We start from the raw sequence: 24875 nt of genomic DNA on the forward strand, positions 1-24875 counted from the left end.
GCCAATCATTTGGGTGGTATCATGTCTAGGTGATTCAAATTGCTTATTTATTATTATTAGCAGGTTTATCAGCTAAATTTACCATAGAGTAGTTAGTTAGTTAGCTAGTTAGCATGTAGTAGCGGCATCTAGTTTGCCCCTACTGGTAGATGCCGTAACTACACCCATGCTGTGAATAACGAGTGAAAATGACAGAATTTAAATCACATACAGTATTTATCAGGGATTCATGTGTTAACAGGAGAACTGCCATTAAGGTGAAACAAAATGCTAACCGCTAACGCTAAATTTGAACCCTGTATACCATATTTGGCAAGCTGGTTTGTGCAAAGACTAGCTATACATGTTCCAAAAACCAGCTTGATGATGTATTCATTCAACATTCATATCCTATCATATCATATATCATGTCAATCATATCATATCATAGCCTATCATATCATATGAAGCAGAAAATAAATGACAACAAAAAAGGGAAAATAAAACTGCTTTAAAAATAATTTCACAGTTTTTTTTGTATTATTATTTAAAGTAAGTCTGGTTGTGGACAGTGTTATTTTGGAATCACTGAGATACTATTGTTGATTTTATTCCTATTTTAAATAAAATTATATATTTTTTGTTTTCATTTTAATTAACATTTTTAGTAATTTTGTCTTTTTTTTTTTTAAATATATCTATATAGTTTGTCATTTTTATTTCAGTTTAATTGGTTATTTTAGTACATCAAGTCAAACTAAATGTAAATGAGTTAAATATTCATTCAACTTTTATATCATATCACGTATAAGTGAATCAGAAAATATGCAACAACAAAAAAGGGGCAAAAATAAAACATTTGAGATTATTAGTGTGGCTTTAAAGGTGCAGCGTGTAGTATTTATGAGGAACTATTGACAGAAATGCAATATAATATACATAGGCTAACTATGTTTTCAGTGGTGTATAAAGACCTTACATAATGACCCGTTATTTTTTTATTACCTTAGAATGAGCCATTTCTATCTCCATATACACCGCGGGTCCCCTTACAGTGAAGTCGCCATTTTGCGCTATCATGTTTCTACAGTAGCCCTGAACGGACAAACTTCTCTACAGAGCGCTAGTCATTCTCTGCTCTCTCCGACAACGACATCTTTGTCCTGTGTCGGCCACCGTAGCTTCGTAGCTATGCGCTTTTTGCCTTTAAAAATAATATAACTTAATTTTTGTTTTAATTATCATTTAAAATAAGTCTGGTTGTGGACAGTGTTATTTTGGTATCCGTGAGATACTATTATTGTTTTTTTTCCGTACTATTAAAAAAAAAAAAAAAAAAAAAAAAAAAAAATATATATATATATATATATATATATATATATATATATATATATATATATATATATATATATATATATATATATATATATATATATATATATATATATATATATATATATATATATATTATAATAATATATAATATATACTTTTTTTTTTACTAAAATAACCCTGGTCGTGAGCTCTCTGAGACACTTGGCTGTTTTTGAGTCAAAACCGCACCGCCCCCTCTGTTCATAAGCGAGGACTGCAATCTGTGAACACATCATGTAAACTACAATTCCCAGAAGAACGAGCTTTCCTGCATGACGTCATGCTGCACGGATGAAAACAGTCGCTGATGATACTGTTTATTTCAATGCAAAAGACAGATTGCGTTTACAAGAGTGATAGAAATATTCCTCGATCCTGTGCCAAAAAGAAAGCACGTCATCGCGTGCGGCTGTAATTCGTGCATTGGGTCAATGGCGTCATCAGAGTGGCGTCTGTCGTTAAAGCTGCTGGATCAACCGTCTCTTCCCAAGTCGGTGCTGCAGTTTCCAGAGACTGAACCTGGAGATGTTCCTCCCGGCGAGTATCGGGTCTCCACTCTCAAGCAGCTGGTGTCAGCACAGATCCCAGATACCATACCAGATCCCGAGCTCATAGGTAACATATAATAACGCATAAGACTCAGTCTTAATATTAGGTGACACAGTATGGCAGTATTAATACTGTTACATTTAAAATGATTACAGTTTTAATAAATTAGTTTAAAAAATATAGCCTTTATTTATAATGTTATTATAATCTGATGTTGACCAAAGTCAAATTAAAACCATTAAAAATGATTGCTATAACGGTTTAATTTTGACTGTCCAGCCCGTTATTGCAAGCCTTTTACATGTATTCCTGTAGACTAAATGCTATTTTATTAGTGCTTATTTTACATTGTTATTTTGTATTAGAAAGCAATCTTGCTTTACTGATAGTTACTATAGTAGTACTTACCATTGTTATGCCAGTTTATGATAACTAATAATGCCTGTGAATTCCGTGGTTCAGATACAAACTATTCTAAAGTGAATAGTTCATATAGTTAATATTCCAACTGTTGGTACCAATCCCAATTTCGCTGGTAACTGCTCAATAGTTCCCCATTTGTTTCCTATTTCCCATTTGTCACTCCTAGTAGTGATGATCCTAATAGTTACTAGCATCTATTCCAGGTACCTAGTCGTGACGCACTGTCTATCAGTTGTTAGTAGTAACATTTCTCATATTACTATAGTAATAGCTTTTTTTCCTTGTCATATGTAATGACTAGTCAGAATGGCTACTTTATAGTTGTAATCTTACTAGTAGGATGCAATTTTATGGTTAAAGGCAGGGTAGGCGATTTGTTATGCTGGTTGAAAGTCTCTTCACATCCTGATAGCAATCACTAAGTGGTCTAAATGTATTTACAGTATATGTATATACATTGCTATATATATATATATATATAATATATCAGTGGCGGCTGGGGCGCCGCCCCCATCAAAATTCCAGAAATATACATGTATACAAAAATGATATAAAAATAAAATAGTTTACTCATACGATGTGCCGGCTGTTAGTAAGAGCCTCAGCATTTAATAAAAACTGACTTTGATCGGTTAACTAATATGTTCTTCTTCAATATGTTTCATGCGGTTTCATGCGCGAGGGACGGCGGACAAATGGACGTCTATCTGAGTACAAAAATGTACGGGCAGCATGTGACCTGAAGCTGGTCCCTAATTGTTTTTTAAAGATCCTCCCCCGGACGCAGGTCGCTGCGTCCCTGGCGAATAAGAATTGGATGCGTGTTATTTTATCCAATCGGATTGGTTCTCGTCACCTGTCATTCAACTTTACGCTCTTGGCCACTAAAGCGAAAGTCCGCGGGCGACACAGTCACTCCGACTCCGCCAAAATATATATAAGGGAACACATTGGATCTCAATGAATGAAATATTCAGTTTGAAAATCTTTATGCATTCTCTTATTTGTTAAGAACAAAATTATGTGACAACAGACAACAGTAGAAACCAAAATCGTCAACACACTGAGGGCTGGATTCAATACCAAAAATCAACATAAAAAAACTGAATATATACCGCCTGCATGAAGTTCATTACAACAACTCATGATGTAAGTGTGTATGGCCCCCACATGCCTGTATGCACTCTGCGCATGCTCCTGATTAGATGACGGTTGGTGTCCTGGGGGATCTCCTCCCAGACCTGGATCAGGGCATCAGTGATGGGCACCTGGACAGTCTGTGGTGCTACTTGGTGGCTTCAGATGCTCCGACACATAATGTCCCAGAGGTTCTCAATTGGATTTAGGTCTAAGGAACGTGAGCACAGGTCCCACTAGAGGACGTCAGGCCCTCATGCTAATCATGAAGTCTGGTTCTGACATTTTGGTCAAAAACATGCACACTAGTTGCCTGCTGGAGGTCTTTTTGTAGGGCTCTGGCAGTGCTCCTCCTGTTCCTCCTCGCACAAAGGAGCAGATACTGGTCCTGCTGCTGGGTTGTTGCGTCCCTGTCCAGCTCTCCTCGTGTAACTGCCTGTCTCCTGGTATCTTCTCCACGCTCTGGGAACTGTGCTGGGAGACACACCGAACCTGGCACGTATGGATGTGCCATCCTGGAGGAGCAGGACTGCCTGTGCAACCTGATTAATGCCTCATGGTACAAACAGTGACAAAGACCCTAACAAAACTAAAGACAAATCAGCCAGCAAGAATAAGGAGAGAACAATTGTCTATGGCCACCACCTGCAAATCCTCCCCTTTTTGGCGGTTGTCTTGCTGTTGCCTCTCCAGAGCACCTGTTGTCACTTTAATTTGCACCAAAGTAGATGAAACTGATTCCCAATCAAGAGATCTGTAAGAGATGGAAACCAGTGACGTTATATTAGGAGCGGTTCATGACTCAAATTTATGCGTTTCAATGTCAATACTATAGTGTTGTCAAAAGTACCGCCCGCGATACCAAGTCGGTACTGAAATTTAAAGAATGTGACGCTTTGAGCGCTGTTGAGCTGGACACCTCTGATTGGCCATTGTGCTCACACACTCATCGGATGTGTCTGTGATTGGCTACAATGATCAGCGGATGGGAGCGTTTGAAAGCACACAGAAGTGTTTGGAAGCGGGAGCGTTTGAAAGCACAAGCAGGCGTCGACCAGCCAGGAAGTGTGGCAAATACAAATGACTGACGTAATCCTATTTTTATATACTTAAATGCATACTGCCCACCATGCTCTGGGTGGCGGTGGCACAGGTGCGAGGGCCCTTTCAGCGCTGCTTGCAGCTTTAATTATTATTGTAATCTGCTTTGAGACATGAGGTAGTTTAACGCCATCTCTCGTGACGCTTTTGTTTGCTTTGCATGTGTTTTGGTGGAGGCGTGTCTTTGGAGATGCTCTGAAGGGAGGGCGGGATCTTATGCTTTCAAAGCTAGCTCGCTATTGCTAGCCTCTTTGAAAATTGCCTACCCTACTTTTAAACAATAAACAGAGAAATACACATACATTTAATAGGGTTAGAAAAATAGTGCATTTATAAAGGTAAAAAAACAAAATCAGCTGAAAATCCATTTTAGAGGTCATGGAAAAGGTGTGACTGCAGTGGAAGTGGAAGAGAGCGGGTAAACAGAAGGATGTTAAATGCCTCGGGGGGGTATACGACTGCCCTGGAGAAATCTTGACAAGATTGCAAACAGTTTCCCCATTATCTCCTTTTACAGAATTAGTGTACTGTGGTAGAAAGTTAAAGGATGACTTGACTCTGGAGTCCTATGGGATTCAGTCTGGATCAACTGTGCACATCCTGAGAAAGTCATGGCCAGAACCCGTGATCCATCCCGGTGAGTCGATGCAATTATTTCTTCTTCTGTTGAACACCAAAGGAGACGTCAGGCAGAATGTTCTCGCTGCTCTTTTCTAAACACATGAAAGTATGTTAAGAGAGAAACCGTCAAGCTCCAAAAAAGACAAAAAGCAACATAAAAGTTCTATGAAAACAGTCCTTTGTTCATTCCTCTATGTTCTCCTGTAGAGCCAGTGGACAAGGTTGCAGCTGCCAGGGAATTTCGTGTCTTGCAAGCAGCTCTTCACACCAGCACTGCTTACAGAGATTCGGTAGGTTGACTAGATGGTAGGTGAGCTTTCTGGATGCTGGGTACTTTTTCACGTAGCTCTTCTTCACCCATTCCAGGTGTTTAAGATGCTAAACAACAAGGAATCCCTGGACCAGATCATCGTGGCAACACCTGGGCTGAGCAGCGATCCTGTGGCTCTAGGTACGTTCAGAAGCAGAAATGATTTGTGATGTGAGGCGTGTTGAAGACTTGCTTATGTTTTTTGATTACATTTTCAGGGGTTCTTCAAGACAAAGAGCTCTTCATACAATTCACAGACCCGAGCATGCTTGACACGTGAGTGAGCCTCATTACAGTACAAATTAAATGGCTGCAGAACTGCCCCAACTCATCCATAAAAAGAATAATACATTATTATTATTAGTAGTAGTATTAATAATAAGGTAAAAGAAAATCAATAATGTTATATGTAATGAATACTAGTAATAAATCAATGAAGTTATTAACTAATCAATATTAATATAATAATAATAATAATGTATTATTATTAGTAATAATGACTCATTCAATGTGTTACTTCTGCACTCAGGAATTGTTGCTGCTAAATCTGATCCAACATTTACAAAAAACTCATTGAAACTATGTTATGCATATTAAAGTTTTCACCATTCTTATCAATAAAATAATCTGGATATGAATTCTTATTAGTTTTATCCTTAATTAAACTATTTAGTATACCCCATACCCCTTTAATATTACTTTTTTTTTTCATTTAATACATTTTTATAGTATAATTTCTTATTAGTTCTTATTATATTGGTCAATTTATCTTTATATGATTTATATATTTTCACATTCTTTTGTCCGTAGTTTTAAAAATTGTCTAAATAGAGTATTTTTCTTTTTACAAGCATTTTTTTCTTTTCTTTTTTCTTTTTGATAATAAATCAATACTTTTATGTTATTGTTAATAATAATAAATATCATTTACTTCCATATTATTATTTCCTACAATGGGCACCTGCAACTGTTTGGTTTCCAACATTCTTCAAAATATATTTTATGTCCAACAGAAGAAAGAACTTTGTTTAAAACAACTTGAGCGCGAGTAATCAATGACATAATTTAAATTTTTGAGTGAAATATCCCTTTAATGTTAATAAAAACAACAAAAGACAAAGAGAAAATCCCTGCTCTTGACTGAAAAATAAATACATTCTGTTGTATGCAATTTATTATATTGTTAATAATAATACTACTAATAACAATAGTAATAATAAAAATGTTAAAAAACAATAATGCAAACATTTTATTAATAATTAACTAATCAATATTAATATTACATAATATAACATACATTATTATAAATAATAATACATTAATAATGGTAATTAATTGATATGAATACAATAATATAATAATAATAAATAATAAAAAACTTTAAATAAGTTATTATTATTATTTACAAAAAAATGTATTCTTTAGATAGAATTTATATTTGTATATAAAACAAATTTTAAGCATAAGCAGTCAAGTTTGTCAACCTTTTTGACTGGCAGTGAATGTCTATTATATTTAATCAAAAAATATATTTCATGTTGTGAATGCCATATGGTGTTTTGATCTTTCCTGTTGAACCTGTGGTTTAATCGCCTCAAAATGTGACATTTGAATCTTTGGTTGAAGAGAATCATACTCCCAGCTTAACTGTCTCACCAGCTTGGCCAATTCCCACCCGGCACTGGTAAATGCCATCATCCTGGTGTTGCACTCGGTGGCTGGCAGTGTGCCGCCCCAGCAGAGCACCAGCTCCTCCAGAAATGTGTCTTCTAGCTCTTACAGTGACATGCCAGGTTGGTGTCCATTTAAACACAATTTAAGTGAAAAATGGCCCACCATTAACATAATGTGACAGGTCATTTTGGTGATCCAATGTAGATTTAATGCATAAAACCTTTTTTTAATCTACAGGAGGTTTCCTCTTTGAAGGCATGTCTGATGATGAGGAAGACTTCCAGTCGGTTTGTTATGATTTACTGTTCTTCATTAAGAGTGTGCATTGGCTAAGTGCATTTACGATATTGGATCCTAAGCCTGCTTTATCATCTGTAGGTGAATCGTGGTGGGCCGTCCACTCTCGCTAGTGGTTTTGCCGGCATGAGGCCAGCTTCGCTCGGTTACAACGGCGCCGTGGGCCCCAGGCCCATCACTCAAAGTGAGCTGGCCACAGCTTTAGCCCTCGCCAGCACCCCCGAGAGCAGTGCTGTTACACCAACTACAGGAAACCAGGTACAGTACACAGAGGCGCCATGAAGAGTTTTAAAGGGTGTATGCAAGACAGAATTTTGGGCCCCCTTCTTCCAGAAGTTGAATGTGTTTTTTCTTTTGAAGTTTAATAAGAAATTGAGATCATTTAGATTATTTCAAGTAACAATTTCAGTTCGCTTCTGACAGTACACTTCAGTAGACTACCATTACTGAAGTATAGCTACACCACCATTCAAAAGTTTAATGTTTTTGAAAGAAATCTCATATGCTCCCCAAGGGTTCTTTCTGATCCAAAATACAGTTAAAATAGCAATATTGTGAAATATTATTACAATTTAAAATAATAGTTTTTTATTTTAATATATTTTAAAATATAATTTATTCCTGTGATGCAAAGCTGAATTTTCAGCATCATTACTCCAGTCTTCAGTGTCACATGATCCTCCAGAAATCATTCTAATATGCTGATTTAATACTCAATTTCTTACTATTAAATCTCACTGGCCTCAAAATTATCTAAAGTTAATCTTAAAAACATAAATTTTCCTTATAATTTTGTGACGATGCCCAAATTCTCTTGTAGCGTTTATAAATGATTGATTTTGGTTTAGTGTTTTATTTTTAATTTATTTAGAAAAAGTAATATGTAAAAAATAAGTTAAAAAAAAGTGAAAAAAAAGAGGGCTGTCAAACAATTAATCGCAATTAATCACATCCAAAATTACAGTTTGTGTTCACATAATATATGTGTGTGTGTACTGTGTATAATTATTATGTGTGTGTGTATATATATATATATATATAACACATACATGTATATATTTAAGAAATATTTGTACATATATACTGTATAATATTTATATAATATATATTATGTATAAATATAAATATTTTAAATATAAATATAAAAAATGTCTTAAATATATACATGCATGTATTATATTCATAATAATTATACACATTGCACACACATATAATGTAAACACAAACTTTTATTTTGGATGCGATTAATCATTTGACAGCACGGATAAAAATCAAATATTGGAAATAATTAATGGATAATTAGTGGAATTTTAATATAGTTGTGTTTGTGTTTTGTTTGTATGGAAGCTTGTTTCCGCCACAAAATTAAAAAAAAGGTAATTACGACTTATTTTCTCGCAATAGCGAAGAAAAAACCTCAGAAATGTGGGATATACATTCATAATTGCGATTTACATTCACATAAAGTCCGAATTGTGAGATATATACTCACAATTCTGTGGGGAAAAAAAACAGAATTGCAAAATAAAAAGTCGGAATTACCTTTTTAATTTTTTTATTCCATGGTGGAAACATGCTTCCATATGTTTGATATTTGCACACACTAATAAAAATACAAATATGTCTTTGTCTGTGACAGGGTCCCTCTTCAGGAGTGTCCCCTATCCCTGCAGGCACTCCTATAACAAACGACCTGTTTAACCAGGCACTGCAGCAGGCCCTGCAGGTCTCCAGCATGTCCAGCCTACATGTGAGTAACCACCAGAGATCCGGTGACAATTCAGTCCAGCATCATCATTACAGTTTCCATCATCAGCACTTCAGACATCTCAAATAGAGATGCAAACATTCTTCCAAACAGTGTTGGGGAAAGTTCTTTTAAAAGTAATGCGTTACAGTATTGTGTAACTCCCTAAAAAAAGTAACTAATTGCGTTACTTAGTTACTTTTTATGGAAAGTAATACATTGTTACTTTTGCGTTAATTGCGTCACCTGGTCTGGGCTTGCTTGTTTGAAAAAAGTTCTATTTTTGGCAAATGTAAAGGCCCTTTCACAGCAAAAGTGAAATGAAAAAGCCTCAGGCTGAAGGAAATGCAATATCATGTCTGTACAGCAGAGGGCGCAGCTCAAAACTTTTCAGCTGTGCTGCCATTCTGGATTGGAGAAGAATAGGATGCAGATGAAGAACGTTCGCATCTGCATGACCGCAAAGGTGTGCACGGCAAAAATGGCATCATCGTGGTGTGGGCGGTCGTGTGCGAGACCCCATTTTGCGTGGTGGTGTGCACATTTTTTTTTAAACTTTGCTCCTCTTCCGAAGATGCACGACTTCAAGCCGATTCTGTTCGAGCAGGTACAATACATCTGTACCATCTTACAGGCACCCAGTATGCGCTTGTCCAAATTAATTGATTACATTTACAAAATGAGCCTACAATAGCTAAAATAAGCCTTTTTAATGAAAATAAAGGTCCATGTTTAATAAATAGATTTACTCCCAATTTCTCTCAACATGGGGACAGGAGAGCTGTCAGTCAATACTAGGGTTGGGTACCGAAACCCGGTGTAACCGGTATGTACCGGACCGAATCAGAACGCAGATTTCGGTTCCTCATTTCGGTGCCAAAATTCAAACGTGCTTTCGCGCTTTGGCTGAGCCAGAGACAGACGCTCAGCGCTCATCACATCACAACTCATGACAATTATTTAGTGTTTTCAACCACATCATGTTTATTTCAGGTTTCAGACATTTAAATGCTCATAAGTAGGCTACTAGCAAAAAACACACACTGATGTCTATGGAAGCTGCAATGACAATCCTTTCAGACAGTTATAATTTGACTAACTTTACATGTTTTATTCACATCAGATACATGCACATTATATAGTAACTATATAGTTTACTCTATTCTTCTTCCAGTTCACTGGTCACTTACTTTCATGTATTTCGTGAGACGAGAATGAACTCAAGTGTTGTAAATCCGACAGATCCGATTCTGAGGCGCAAACTAACATGGCGCCGCCCATTGCGCTTTATAGATCAACTAACACACATTCACTCACACATTTGAACATCAGATAGTTCGTGACACAGTTAATAAGTTTGTAAATATTTTGAATAAAAAGACGAAATAAACCCGATACAGCTGAGCTGTCAGCGCTATTGCGGCTGCTGTGTGTCATGTGAGAAACATGACGTGTCGCCATGGAAACATTAAGGTGATGCATTCTAAAATATTTAGCCAGAGAATATGATCATATGATCAAGCTGGTTTGTAGCATACCAAGAATACAGACGACTGCTTATATAGTAGTATAGTAGCTTAGTATACATTAAACTTTTAATAAATGGTTCAATTTAAATAAATAAATAAATAAACAGCCATTCAATGTCATCCACCTCGTTTTGTGGCCTTTTTAAAAAAAAAAAGTATCGGTTCAGGAACCGTTTAGGCACTGGAACCGTTTTAAAAGTATCGGTTTGGCACCGGAATCGAAAAAAATCCAAACGATACCCAACCCTAGTCAATACATGGGAAAACAAAGTAACTTGCGTTACTTATTTGAAAAGTAACTCAGATATTTTGTTGTACAATTAAAATGAATGCATTACTTTACTAGTTGTTTGAAAAAAGTAATCTGATTACGTAACTCGCATACTTGTAATGCTTTACCCCCCAAATTGCTTCCAAAGAATGCTAGCACAGCTTATTTTGCACACATCTTCTATGCATTGAAGTCCGAACACGTCCAGCGCCACGTTGTATAAATAGCAAATGTTCACCCATGGGCGTGCTGGTCTGTAAAAGAAGTGTGTTCTGTCGCATTGTTGGCATGTTGCTATTTTGAGGCGACTGAAAACGACTGCGCCATTGACCAACAAAAACCTGGTCTAAGGTCTAGTATCAGTATTTTTTTTGTGTTATTTAAAGGGCGCGTTAGTAATAGTATGTGCATATAGGCGGGTGCACGTACACTCTGCTTATTACACACACAGGGATGCGCAGCAGCACACAAACATTTTTAAATATTAATAAATAGCGAATCTGCCATGGTGCAAGCGCAACTGGCTTTTAAAGGGAATGGGAGATGAGACTCTTGGTATATTGGACATTATGGACATTATGAGACTAGGTACAACCCTTTTGGACCATGCGCCTGGCGCACCGACCATTTTGTTTGTCGTTAAACTAGCAAAAGTGGTTTCGGACACGCCCTAAGTGCATCTGCGCCATGCGCTCAGATCGTTAAAATAGGGCCCAATATGATTTTCCTTTTTTAAAGATTTATATTGTGTTCACACTTAGCATGTTTGGTTCAATTAAAACAAACCCTGGTGTGATTGCTTTGTTAGTGCGGTTTATTTGAATAAGTGTGAACGCCATCCGAACCCTGGTGCGCACCAAACAAGCGGCCCGAGACACCTGAAAAGATGGGTTTTGGCCCGCTTTTAAGCGAACTGTGGTGCACTTTGATTGAAATATAAACACAACACAGACCAAAGACATCTAAGCGAACTAAAAACAGAACGTGATGTCACAAGATGCGACCCTAAAAAGGACCGAATGCTCAAGCATACCTGCTTTCTCTTGTCATACGAGCTACGTTGCCCATCACAGTTAGGTACAGTCGTCGGAAACGCGTCTGCCATTTTTTCCGTCATCAAACAATGTTGGAGATAACAACTGCTCTGTACCTGTTGTGGAAGTCCCAAATGTGCCCACGTGCCGACATGTCCGGGTTCACCGCACCATCCCGAGGTGAACACAACTCACGAATTTCACTGTCTACTCCATAAACTGCGCCTGGATGACAGCCGCTTCCAGCGCTACATGAGGATGACGGGTGCCCAGTTTGATAACCTGCCAAACCGAACGTGTCAATAAGCTCTTCACTGATTGGCTTGCGCAACAATGCATCATGCAAATTGTCCGCTCAAGTTGAAAATATGCGATTGAGACGAATATAACGCGTTTGCGGCAAACACATTGTTCACTTCACGTCATTTGCGTCGCCGGGTGCGAATTCACGTCTATTCGCGTCTTTGGATTGACTTTGTATGTAATCTACTCGCGCAAATAATTAAATTAGCTAAATTACAGTGTTAAAACTAAGTGAACCTGACTGAATTGTATCATTTTCTTTTTTGGTCGGATCGAAAGAACCAAGTGAAGCAAAGTGTGAACACACCGTTAAAGTAGCGTCGCTGATTCTGGAGTGACTCTGTTTCATACTGTGTGTAGAATCAGTGGCAGTCGCAGCTCCAGCAGCTGCGGGACATGGGCATCCGTGATGAGGAGCTCATCCTGAGAGCCCTGCAGGCCACGGGCGGAGACATCCAAGCGGCCCTGGAGCTCATATTCGCTGGAGGCGCACCGTGAACCAGTTCTCTTGAGTAAAACATTATTCTGATGTTACAACCAAGGCTCCCTGCACTCCGAGGCAGATTTACCACTACATATTCAATATTTTAACTACCTATTTGATAGTGTTGTTTATCTTTAACTTATATTTAAGTTGTATTTTTCAATATGTACATTGAATGCGGTGCTATCAGCTGTTTTAAGTGTAGTTACTGTAAGTATGGAAGCTGGTTTCTGCCACAGAATTAAATAACTGACTTTTTTTCAGAAAATATATACAATTCAGACTTTTTTCGCAATTGCGAGTTTATTTCTTGCAATTATAGACAAAAAGTCATAATTGCGAGTTCAAATTATCTTGAGAATCTTACCTATTTTTTGCTTTTTATTCCATGGCAGAAACAAGCTTCCATAGTTGAGGGCCTACAATATACCACATTTGTACATTCCTGCTGTGTTAACTGTGTTTGTTCAGCTATTATCCTGGCAAATATTGATAGCTAAAAGCTTTAAGTATGCCTGTTCAGACAATCATTATGTTTTGTTTTGTTGTTTATTAAAATATTCCATGTCCGGGTTCACCGCACCATCCCGAGGTGAACACAACTCACGAATTTCACTGTCTACTCCATAAACTGCGCCTGGATGACAGCCGCTTCCAGCGCTACATGAGGATGACGGGTGCCCAGTTTGATAACCTGCCAAACCGAACGTGTCAATAAGCTCTTCACTGATTGGCTTGCGCAACAATGCATCATGCAAATTGTCCGCTCAAGTTGAAAATATGCGATTGAGACGAATATAACGCGTTTGCGGCAAACACATTGTTCACTTCACGTCATTTGCGTCGCCGGGTGCGAATTCACGTCTATTCGCGTCTTTGGATTGACTTTGTATGTAATCTACTCGCGCAAATAATTAAATTAGCTAAATTACAGTGTTAAAACTAAGTGAACCTGACTGAATTGTATCATTTTCTTTTAAAGTAAAGTTTGTTTCACTGTGTAAGGATGAATGTCGGTATCTATTTTCTAAATGCATCTTGATCAATGGAAGCCCATTTCTCCCATGTAAGATAAAAATTATACTTAATTCATCTTAATTATGACATGAGAAGATGATATTATGACATACTAAGTCATTTATGAGATGAGAAGTCAAAATTACGACTTAAAAAGTAAAAATTGTGACTTAGCATGTCATAATTATGGCTTTTTATGTCAAAATGATGACAAATGCGTAATTATGACTACATTCATAATTATGAGTCATAATTTAGATTTTTTTAAATCTAATAATAATTTTGACCGTAATCAAATAATTATGATTTAGTATGTAAATTTCGACTCTCATAATTTCGACTTTTGTCATAATTATGACGTAAAAAGTCAAAATTATGAGATAAGAAAATCTAATTGATGATACTAAATCGAAATTATGACTAAATTCATAATAATTTTTTTTATCTCATAATTTTGTCTTGTCTCAAAATTATGACTTAGTATTAGGCATCGACCTATATTGATTTTTTAAGTGCCGATGCCGATACCGATTTTTTTTTCATCAGCCTTAGCCGATGACCGATACGGGCTGCCGATTTTCTTGAGCCGATACTGCTTTTGCTCTCTCAATTTACATCATAAAAATGACACAATGATCATGATGATAACAATTTAAAATGTACAATTTAAAAAAGGAAAATTTATCAACCTATATTTAACAAATAGTAAAAACAGGTGAGGTAGAACAAGAAAAAAAAGAGTTCAGTGGTGAAAATAAATTCTGAAAATAAATATTTAAGCATAAATAAAATGATTACACTATTTGCATGCAGTATCAACAAGCAAGCAGCATAATAAAGTGTACACTGACTGTACTATACTTAATTTTAAAACTATTTACAACCTAGTCATTTAATGGTTGATACACGTAAAAATCGCAAATATCGGCCGGCAATTTCGACCATCATAATTTCAACTGTCATAATTATGGCATACTAAATATAAATTATAAATAAATATAAATTATGACATACAAAATGCAAAATTATGACTACATTCAGAATTATGAGTCATAATTAAAAAATGTTATCTCATATTTTTGTCTCGTCTCATAATTGACTTAGTATGTCAATTTCGACTATCTCATAATTTTGACTTTTGTCATAATTATGACATCAAAATTATGAAAAAAATTTAAATTTTGACTATAATTATTAGATTTTTTTTATCTCAATTTTGTTTTGTCTCATAATTATGACAGTATGTAAATTTCTCACAATCTCATAATTTAGATTTTTTTTTGTCTCATAATGACATAAAAAGTCAAAATTCCGACTTAGAATATCGTGATTTCGACTTTTTATGTCATAATTGTGATTTACTAAAGCATGTTTTTTTCTGGGCTTCCATAAAAATGTAATCTCTTCCGAGAATGACTTTGTGATGGTAAAGATGATAACATTTTAACCGTTTACTTACTGATAGACAAGTGGCACACAAATCCACTTAAATTAAATAAAAATCAATAAAAAAGGGTTCATTTTTAAATTACAAAAATTATATATATATATATAATAAATATATAGTGCTAAAAATACTTTCTACATTTGAAAGAAAGGCGGTGATAGTTTGCATAGTTTTTTAGTTTGTTCGGTGATAGTTTGTTTCAATGTGTTCACATTTTTTTCTAATATTATACCACAAATCGCAACAAAATGTATCACTATATAAATCACAAAAATCACCATGATAATAAAATTAATATAAATGTTACATCTACAGTAAATACAGTGCAGAGCATTCAGTTAACAAACGTGTTGTCAATTATTTGAGTGGAATGTATTTTATAGCATAACAAAACTACAACTTATAAATTAATTCCCCATTTTTCTACAGACCTGATTATATTGTACATCTTACGTCAGTGTTCTAAACTTAGTCTTTTATGATGGGATATATCCTGTCATTTTGATCAAAGTATCTAGCATGTAGCCTATATAAGGCATTATCATCAGTTTCAATAACCAGTTAGGTTTTTATGGGCTTAATGTTTATCGATGAACTTCAGAACCAAATAAGGAGCTGTCTGTGTGAACTGGTACCCTATAGGACTATGACCAGGTTAAACGTCTTATAAAAGCTGCTGCCACAGTTTGTTTTCTCAGACATAATATTCAGCGATTCCAGTTTCCACTTTAGAGGCATAAAATGGCCAAGACAGAGTCGAGTCCTTTACTTTCTGTCAATCCTTCAAGTTGCTTGGTTGATGAAAAAATTGAGGTAGAAGCTCGGCACTTACCTGCCAATTCCAAAATCACTCTTCACGCGCTGATTCGCTCTGACGATGGAGACGATTGGGAAGCGTTCGGACACTACACCAGCGACTCTTCTGGGACCGTTAAAGGTATAATTTTAGCCCCACATACAAGGACACTTTTGTCGCTTTTATAATGGATTTACTGAATTATTATTATTACACAGTTTCCAGAGATAAAAGTCTTGGTGGGACATTTGAGGGAGTTGAAGCCATGGCTCTGCTGTGGAGTATGAGACCTGTTCCTGAAAGTAAACCAGGTCGCCGGTAAGTAAATAAAGAGAGAGAAAGAGATACACAACCGCACCACTCTTTTATTGCTTGAGTGAACTTAGTATTTAAAGCTACAGTTCACGCTTAAATGAAAATTCGGTCAATGTTTATTTCCCCAAAACTGTATGCGGTTTCTTTTTTTCTGAGGAAAAACAAAATGAGAATTGTATCATAAAGATGACATTTATTGAATTTTCTCTGGAGAAATCCATTTATTACAATAGGAAGGAATTCACGTGTTTAGGAATTCCGTGTGCAGCAAAGGATTTCCCCTTGCAGATTTTTCAATGGGTTTGCCATGTTGACCAACAGAAAGATGTTTGGTTTGGAAGTGCGCTACTATGGGAAGTTCGGATTATTTTACTGATTCGGATCTTTGAGTATCGTTCGGCAAAAAAAAAAAAAAAAAGTCATTTAGTTAATTTCAGCAGAACATAATGTTAATAGCCATATTCCCCAACACATCAACTTACGCAAACAGTGATCACATTTTGGGCCAAATTTACTAACAGCTTGCGCCAACGCAAACCCTCTTTTGGCGTTAAAATAAATACTGTCAGGATTTACTTAAAACACGCAGTGAAAAGTTAGCGCTGAAAAGACGTGGACAGGGTTATTATTTCTGACCTTATTGCATATGCTTTTGTAGGAATTTCCCTTTCAGACGCAAAATTAATGGGAGGAGCGTATTTAAATGAAGCATGCAACGTGATTTACTAAAGTTTGCGCACGTCAATTTACTGGTGTTTACGTCATTATTTACCGTCCCAAAAAAAGCACTGATTTGCGCTGCTCTTGTTAAATTGCGTCTTTGTGTCGTCAGTAGATCACTCACAGAACTTTCCACTCCCATCTGCGCTTTTTTGGAATTGCGCTCTTGCGCTATTTTAGCCTATTTAGTAAATCTGGCCCTTAGAATAAGAAAAAAAATAATTCAGCCAAGGCCAAATTATGAGAAACTTTTTTTATGTTTATCTGCTTAACCCACAGGGCATCCAAGATGTAGGTGTCTTTGTTTCTTCAGTAGAACACAAATTAAAATTTTTAACTCCAACCGTTGCAGTGTGAAAGTCGTATAATGCATGTCAATGGGGATATTTTAGAGTATGAGAGCAATGAGAGTAAAAACACATAGACATACGAATCCTTATTAAACCATGCGGCTTGTGGCGACACATTGATGTATTAAGACACGAAACGACCGATTTCTGCGAGAAACCGAGCCGTATTTATGTTATTTTTTTACCTCTTATCAGACGAATGTCATCTAGTATTCCCAGCGCCATAACTTCCGGCGAATAAGGTCAAAATACTGGTGCGTCAAAGATATATAAACGTAGATGCCTCATTCGACCGATCCGCGCAGGCACTAATGAGGAATCTATGTATATATCTATGATTGCGCCGGTATTTTGCATGTATTTTGACCTTATTCGCCGGAAGTGATGGCGCGGGGACTGCTGAATGCAGAGCCATAGAAAAAAATGAAATAAATTTTTAAATATGGATATTTTTCTTACACAAACGCATCGATTCACTTCAGAAGGCCTTTATTAACACCCCGGAGCCGCGTGGAGCACGTTATTTGACGGACAGATGCATTTTTTATGGACTTCAAAAACAGAGCTACTATAACTGCCATTATAATGCTTGGATTAGCCAGAACATTTTTAATATAACTCAGATTTTATTCGTCTGAAAGAAGAATGTCATATACACCTCGGATGACTTGAGGGTGAGTAAATCATGGGCTAATTTTCATTTTTTGCTTAGCTGGGCTTTCAGGCTATGCAGTCTTTTAGTTCACCTCACCTCCCGATCCGAGTCGTTCATTCTTTTGTCACGTCACATCCCCATAGGCTAAAGCTATGCAGTCACCTCCCGAGACTTAAGGTTTAAGTCGTTCATTCATCACTAAAAAATCATCATGACAGAAATTCACAAATGTATAAATTGTGCCGCGTTTTTTAAATGCCAGGAGCGCAACGAGCAATGAGCATGAGCGGAAAGAATCGGTACAGCGTATCTGTCTTTTATTAATCTGATAAAACTAAAGACTCTTCGGAGATATGAAGGATGCAATACTACTCTGTAGGTACTCAAGATGAATATGACTGGCAGAATTATGATTGGCAGAAACTGTGTGTGTATCAATGCTGTGTGCTACCAAATTGAACCTGTTGTGAAATCTGTGCTGGGAAATCTTTTGCCCTCATGCAAAATTCCAAGTCACACTGAATTTTGTGTAAATATGTCATTAAATCTCATTTCACGTATTCCGATTTGAATTGACAGATTTCGGAAGGACAATGTCCAGACACCAGTTAAAGTGGTGTTTTCTGTGCATGAGGGACACCTTGCTAAGGGCTTCAAGCATCGCACACCCCTCGCATCAGCTACTGCTGAACGCTGGTATTTGGGCCCTGATGTCCAGAGGGTTGAAGTCTCCGAGGGCGGGATAAAGGGAACACTCTTCATTCCCCCAGGTATGGATTGATGATTAGATGTCGTCTTTGCCCATATATTGGTCTATCATTAGTATATACTATTATTGTATTTTTAAATAATATATATTTTTTTATAATACTATAAATATTAAATAATAATAAAATAAAAAAAAGATACATAGAATAATACACAAAATTGTTTATATATACACTCACCTAAAGGATTATTAGGAACACCTGTTCAATTTCTCATTAATGCAATTATCTAATCAACCAATCACATGGCAGTTGCTTCAATGCATTTAGGGATGTGGTCCTGGTCAAGACAATCTCCTGAACTCCAAACTGAATGTCAGAATGGGAAAGAAAGGTGATTTAAGCAATTTTGAGCATGGCATGGTTGTTGGTGCCAGACGGGCCGGTCTGAGTATTTCACAATCTGCTCAGTTACTGGGATTTTCACGCACAACCATTACTAGGGTTTACAAAGAATGGTGTGAAAATGGAAAAAACATCCAGTATGCGGCAGTCCTATGGGTGAAAATGCCTTGTTGATGCTAGAGGTCAGAGGAGAATGGGCCGACTGATTCAAGCTGATAGAAGAGCAACTTTAACTGAAATAACCACTCGTTACAACCGAGGTATGCAGCAAAGCATTTGTGAAGCCACAACACGCACAACCTTGAGGCGAATGGGCTACAACAGCAGAAGACCCCACCAGGTACCACTCATCTCCACTACAAATAGGAAAAAGAGGCTACAGTTTGCACGAGCTCAATTGGACAGTTGAAGACTGGAAAAATGTTGCCTGGTCTGATGAGTCTCGATTTCTGTTGAGACATTCAGATGGTAGAGTCAGAATTTGGCGTAAACAGAATGAGAACATGGATCCATCATGCCTTGTTGCCAGTGTGCAGGCTGGTGGTAGTGGTGTAATGGTGTGGGGGATGTTTTCTTGGCACACTTTAGGCCCCTTAGTGCCAATTGGGCATTGTTTAAATGCCACGGCCTACCTGAGCATTGTTTCTGACCATGTCCATCCCTTTATGACCACCATGTACCCATCCTCTGATGGCTACTTCCAGCAGGATAATGCACCATGTCACAAAGCTCGAATCATTTCAAATTGGTTTCTTGAACATGACTATGAGTTCACTGTTCTAAAATGGCCCCCACAGTCACCAGATCTCAACCCAATAGAGCATCTTTGGGATGTGGTGGAACGGGAGCTTCGTGCCCTGGATGTGCATCCCACAAATCTCCATCAACTGCAAGATGCTATCCTATCAATATGGGCCAACATTTCTAAAGAATGCTTTCAGCACCTTGTTGAATCAATGCCACGTAGAATTAAGGCAGTTCTGAAGGCGAAAGGGGGTCAAACACAGCATTAGTATGGTGTTCCTAATAATCCTTTAGGTGAGTGTATATACACACACTGATCAGGCATAACATTATGACGTGTGAAGTGAATAACACTGATTATCTCTTCATCACGGCATCTGTTAGTGGGTGGGATATATTAGGCAGTAAGGGAACATTTTGTCCTCGAATTTGATGTGTTAGTAACAGGAAAAATGGGCAAGCGTAAGGATTTGAGCGAGTTTGACAAGGGCCAAATTGTGATGGCTAGATGACTGGGTCAGAGCATCTCCAAAACTGCAGCTTTTGTGGGGTTTTCCCGGTCTGCAGTGGTTAGTATCTGTCAAAAGTGGTCCAAGGAAGGAACAGTGTGAACTGGCGACAGAGTCATTGCGAAGGCTCATTGGTCAGTAGTGTATAATTATCATTATTTATTATCTAATAATTATTTTATCTTGCGTATAAAATCATATACTTTTAAAGAACAGTCATAGACAGCATGCAGTCAGGATAAAAGTGAGGTTTAACTTTAAATACACCACAGTACTATGAAGGATTCAATTCAAAACATTCAGAAACAGCACATGAAATATGTATTTTTCTTGTGCCACAAGAGAATCGCTTATTTTAAAACCAACCTACCCTGTAACCTTGCACATTTAGATAAATGTAAATCATTGTACATTCTGTCTACATTTATAGGGGCTTAAGGGACTCCATTTATATTCATGTGGTTTTGTAATGCAGGTTCTGGACCCTTTCCTGCCGTGCTGGACCTCTGGGGTGGGCAGGGGGGTCGTGTTGAGTATCGTTCAGCGCTCCTGGCTTCCCACGGCTATGTCTCGCTGGCCCTGGAATACATCGGGTTCCTGAATGCTGCAGGAAAACTCCAGCACATGGACAACACCTACTTTGAGGTACATGTGTGCTACAAAACAAATAAAAGCATCATTATGGTTCTTTTTGTGTATATGCAAAATGGTGCATTAAATTGTTTAAAAGTGACTGTGTGACTTTTCTATTCATCAAAGAATCCTGAAAAATTGTATCACGGGTTCGACAAAAATATTAAGCAGCACAACTGTTTTCAAAATTTTATTAATAAGAAATGTTTTTTTTAATCATCATATTAGAATGATTTCTAAAGGATCACGTGACACTGAAGACTGGAGTAATGATGCTGAAAATTCAGCTTTATCATCACAGGAATAAATGTATATATGGAATCTATAATATATATATATTTATATCTAAATATGAAAATATATTCATTAAAATTAAATCACATTTCTACTATTTGCATATACACAATCAGGCATAACATTATGACAGGTGAAGTGAATAACACTGATTATCTCTTCATCACGGCACCTGTTAGTCCGATCCATGGAGGCCCCACCTCGCAACTTACAGGACTTAAACGATTTGCTGCTAACATCTTGGTGCCAGATACCACAGCACACCCTCAGGGGTCTAGTGGAGTCCATGCCTCGACGGGTCAGGGCTGTTTTGGCAGCAAAAGGGGGACCAACACAATATTAGGAAGGTTGTCATAATGTTATGCCTGATGATCGGTGTGTTAACTAATAATCTGACATTAAAGTTCGTAAGTGATAAAAAATTATTAAATGAAATGCAAATCTATTTTTAATTCAATGTAAAATGGATTAAAATTAATTTAACATTAATTTGTTCATTAATTTTAAATTAAATTAATTCAAACATTATTCACACATTACAGAGGGAAAATAAGGTATATACTGTAATATACACTTTGAAAGTATTTAAAGCATGTCAAATCATTTTCAGACTGCCTACACATTGCTAAAGAAACACCCCAAAGTTTGTCCTGAAAAAGTGGCCATGATGGGGATGTCATTTGGTGTCCCTGTAATTCTGGGTTTGACGGCATACTCAAAAATGATAGAGGTGAATATGTCTGAAGTTCTCATTTACATCAATACATTGGAGATTTGATGCAAATACAGCGATGCAACGTATTTAATTTGTTTTCTGTTCTTTGATGACAACTTTTCAGCCCAAGTGTGTGGTTTGTGTGAGTGGGAGTCACATAATGCCGCTCAAAGGATCTTTGGCGGATGTTTATGCAGCATTGCAACAGTGAGAAACACAATTTTCCCATTACAGGCACGAATTGGATGAATTACGTTATACCAACTGCCTATTTTAATGATTGTCATTCTATCAATGCCAAGGAACGTGGAAAAAATCCGCTATGATGAAAAGATGAGGATAATTTGGCGGGATCTGTTGTTGCCAATACCAGATGACCCTTCCAAGAAAGTTCAGGTATGACAATGATGTGTTTGCTGTGTAATTGGTATAGAAAAAGCAATTTTTTTTTTTACTATAAAGAGTCATGTGCTTACAGTTCATGCAGTGGGTTTTGTTTTCACCAGATGGGCAAAATCAAATGTCCTGTTTTATTAATCGCTGGTGAGGATGATCAAAACTGGCCAGCATCAGAATCTGCAGTGGATGTGAGTTCATCAGTTTGATACATCTTAAAATGTTTGTCTTTAGCACTTTCATTTAATCTCAGGCCTGTCTTGATGCTCAAATCTAATGGCCTCCTCCGCAGATGAAGAAGATGATGGAGAAGGCTGGGAACAGTCATCTCCTAACGGTTCTCTCGTACCCGGGAACGGGTCATCTTATTGAACCGCCCTACAGCCCTCACGTCCGATTCGGTGACTTCAAGTTACTGGAGGCAAAAACCAAAGGTTAAAGTCTAAAACATCAATAAAAAGCTTGTTGCTTCATTGAGTTTGAGCTATCTAGCCCTTGTATTGACAGACCGATGACAAATAGATAGACAGACGGACGGACAGATAGATAGATAGATAGATATATAGATAGACAGACAGATAAATAGACAGACGGACAGATGATAGACAGACAGACAGACAGACAGACAGACAGATAGATAGATAGACAGACAGACAGACAGACAGACAGACAGACGGCTGGACGGACAGACAGACAGACAGACGGACAGACAGATAGATAGACTGAGAGACAGACGGACAGACAGATAGAAAGACAGACGGACGTACGGATAGATAGATAGATAGATAGATAGATAGATAGATAGATAGATAGATAGATAGATAGATAGATAGATAGATAGATAGATAGATAGATAGATAGATAGATAGATAGACAGACAGACAGACAGATAAAAAGACAGACAGACAGACAGACAGACAGACAGACAGATAGATAGATAGATAGATAGATAGATAGATAGATAGATAGACAGACAGACAGATAGATAGATTGAGAGACAGACAGACGGACAGACAGACAGAAAGACAGACAGACAGACGGACAGACAGACAGAAAGATAGATAAATAGACAGATAGACGGACAGACAGACAGATAGATAGATAGATAGATAGATAGATAGATAGATAGATAGATAGATAGATAGATAGATAGATAGATAGATAGATAGATAGATAGATAGATAGATAGATAGATAGATAGATAGATAGATAGATTGATCGACAGACAGATGGACAGATAGACAGACGGACAGATAGACAGACAGACAGATGGACAGATAGATAGACAGACAGACAGACGGACAGATAGATAGACAGACAGACCGACAGATAGATAAATAGACAGATAGACAGACGGACGGACCGATAGACAGACAGATAAATAGACAGACAGATGGATAGATAGATAGATAAATAGACAGACAGACGGACAGATAGATAGATAAATAGACAGACTGATCGATAGATAGATAGACAGACAGACAGACAGACAGACAGACAGACGGACGGACGAACGGACATACAGATAGACAGACAGATAGATAAATAGACAGACAGATAGACAGACAGACAGACAGACAGATAGATAAATAGACAGACAGATAGACAGACAGACAGATAGACAGACAGATAGATAAATAGACAGACAGACGGACAGATAGATAGACAGACAGACAGACATAGGTAAATAGACAGACAGACAAGGGACGGACAGACTGACTGACTGATTGACTGATGGACGGGCGGACAGATAGATAATGCTCTTAATGGCATGTGTGTTGTATTTCAGAAGGTTGGAATGACTTTGGTTTGTGTTGTAGTGGTGGTGCTTTGGGGGGGAGAGACGGTGCCTCACAGTCGAGCTCAGGAGGAGTCCTGGCAGAAAACTCTGGCTTTTCTAGAGGAGCATCTCTATGACAACAGCAGAGAAGTTACACGATGCTAATCGTCATATATATAATACATAGATTAAAATCATAAAATGAAAGCACAATTTATCTTTACATTTAGACAACTTATTGAAGAACTATGTAAGTAAACATTTACAAAGAGCACTGATGATAAACAAATAAAATAAAAAAATCTAATAACTTTTCATTCTCATTTTTGACATTTGCAGTTAATTCCTTGAAAGATCAATTACAACAGCTGTAACAAGTTAAATGTGATGAAAAATGCCAATGACCAGCATACTCCTCAGTTGTTAGTTCATCTTAATCGTGGTGTGGCAATTGAGCATTCCAGTAATTAAAGAGACACTGGCCTCTGAATCTCGCTCCTGCAGGGATGCCAAGGATTCTTTCCAGCCTCTAAACCAGTCGGAAAGTGTCTCGGTGGGC

At 37.2% G+C, this 24875-nt stretch overlaps 2 protein-coding genes across 2 annotated transcripts; both read left to right on the forward strand.

Annotated features, from left to right (window-relative positions):
* Window positions 1-1606: 1606 nt before the first annotated feature.
* On the forward strand, window positions 1607-13435 carry ubl7a (ubiquitin-like 7a (bone marrow stromal cell-derived)). The gene is made up of 10 exons (XM_079809229.1): window positions 1607-1968; window positions 5081-5200; window positions 5392-5474; window positions 5551-5635; window positions 5713-5770; window positions 7154-7287; window positions 7406-7455; window positions 7547-7723; window positions 9105-9215; window positions 12710-13435. Exons 1-10 carry the CDS (start codon window positions 1785-1787, stop codon window positions 12845-12847), a joined length of 1140 nt encoding a protein of 379 aa, XP_079665355.1. The 5' UTR covers window positions 1607-1784; the 3' UTR covers window positions 12848-13435.
* A 2004-nt stretch (window positions 13436-15439) lies between these two features.
* On the forward strand, window positions 15440-24598 carry acot19 (acyl-CoA thioesterase 19). Its single transcript, XM_079809297.1, has 10 exons — window positions 15440-16234; window positions 16312-16411; window positions 18713-18903; window positions 20974-21143; window positions 22036-22155; window positions 22265-22347; window positions 22443-22536; window positions 22647-22727; window positions 22829-22970; window positions 24357-24598. The coding sequence occupies exons 1-10, from the start codon at window positions 16039-16041 to the stop codon at window positions 24479-24481; spliced, it is 1302 nt and encodes a 433-aa protein (XP_079665423.1). The 5' UTR covers window positions 15440-16038; the 3' UTR covers window positions 24482-24598.
* The last annotated feature ends 277 nt before the right edge of the window (window positions 24599-24875 follow it).

Source organism: Gobio gobio, assembly GCF_949357685.1.
Source record: "Gobio gobio genome assembly, chromosome: 25".
Taxonomy (NCBI): Eukaryota; Metazoa; Chordata; class Actinopteri; order Cypriniformes; family Gobionidae; genus Gobio; species Gobio gobio.

Excerpts from the sequence above, each read along its gene's own strand:
- ubl7a (XM_079809229.1), top strand. The coding sequence starts at position 1,785 with ATGGCGTCATCAGAGTGGCGTCTGTCGTTAAAGCTGCTGGATCAACCG. Across the intron at positions 1,969-5,080 it reads ACCAGATCCCGAGCTCATAG|AATTAGTGTACTGTGGTAGA; the intron begins GTAACATATAAT and ends CTCCTTTTACAG. Across the intron at positions 7,456-7,546 it reads ATGAGGAAGACTTCCAGTCG|GTGAATCGTGGTGGGCCGTC; the intron begins GTTTGTTATGAT and ends TATCATCTGTAG.
- acot19 (XM_079809297.1), top strand. The coding sequence starts at position 16,039 with ATGGCCAAGACAGAGTCGAGTCCTTTACTTTCTGTCAATCCTTCAAGT. Across the intron at positions 22,348-22,442 it reads GTTTATGCAGCATTGCAACA|GAACGTGGAAAAAATCCGCT; the intron begins GTGAGAAACACA and ends ATCAATGCCAAG. Across the intron at positions 22,971-24,356 it reads ACTGGAGGCAAAAACCAAAG|TGGTGGTGCTTTGGGGGGGA; the intron begins GTTAAAGTCTAA and ends TTTGTGTTGTAG.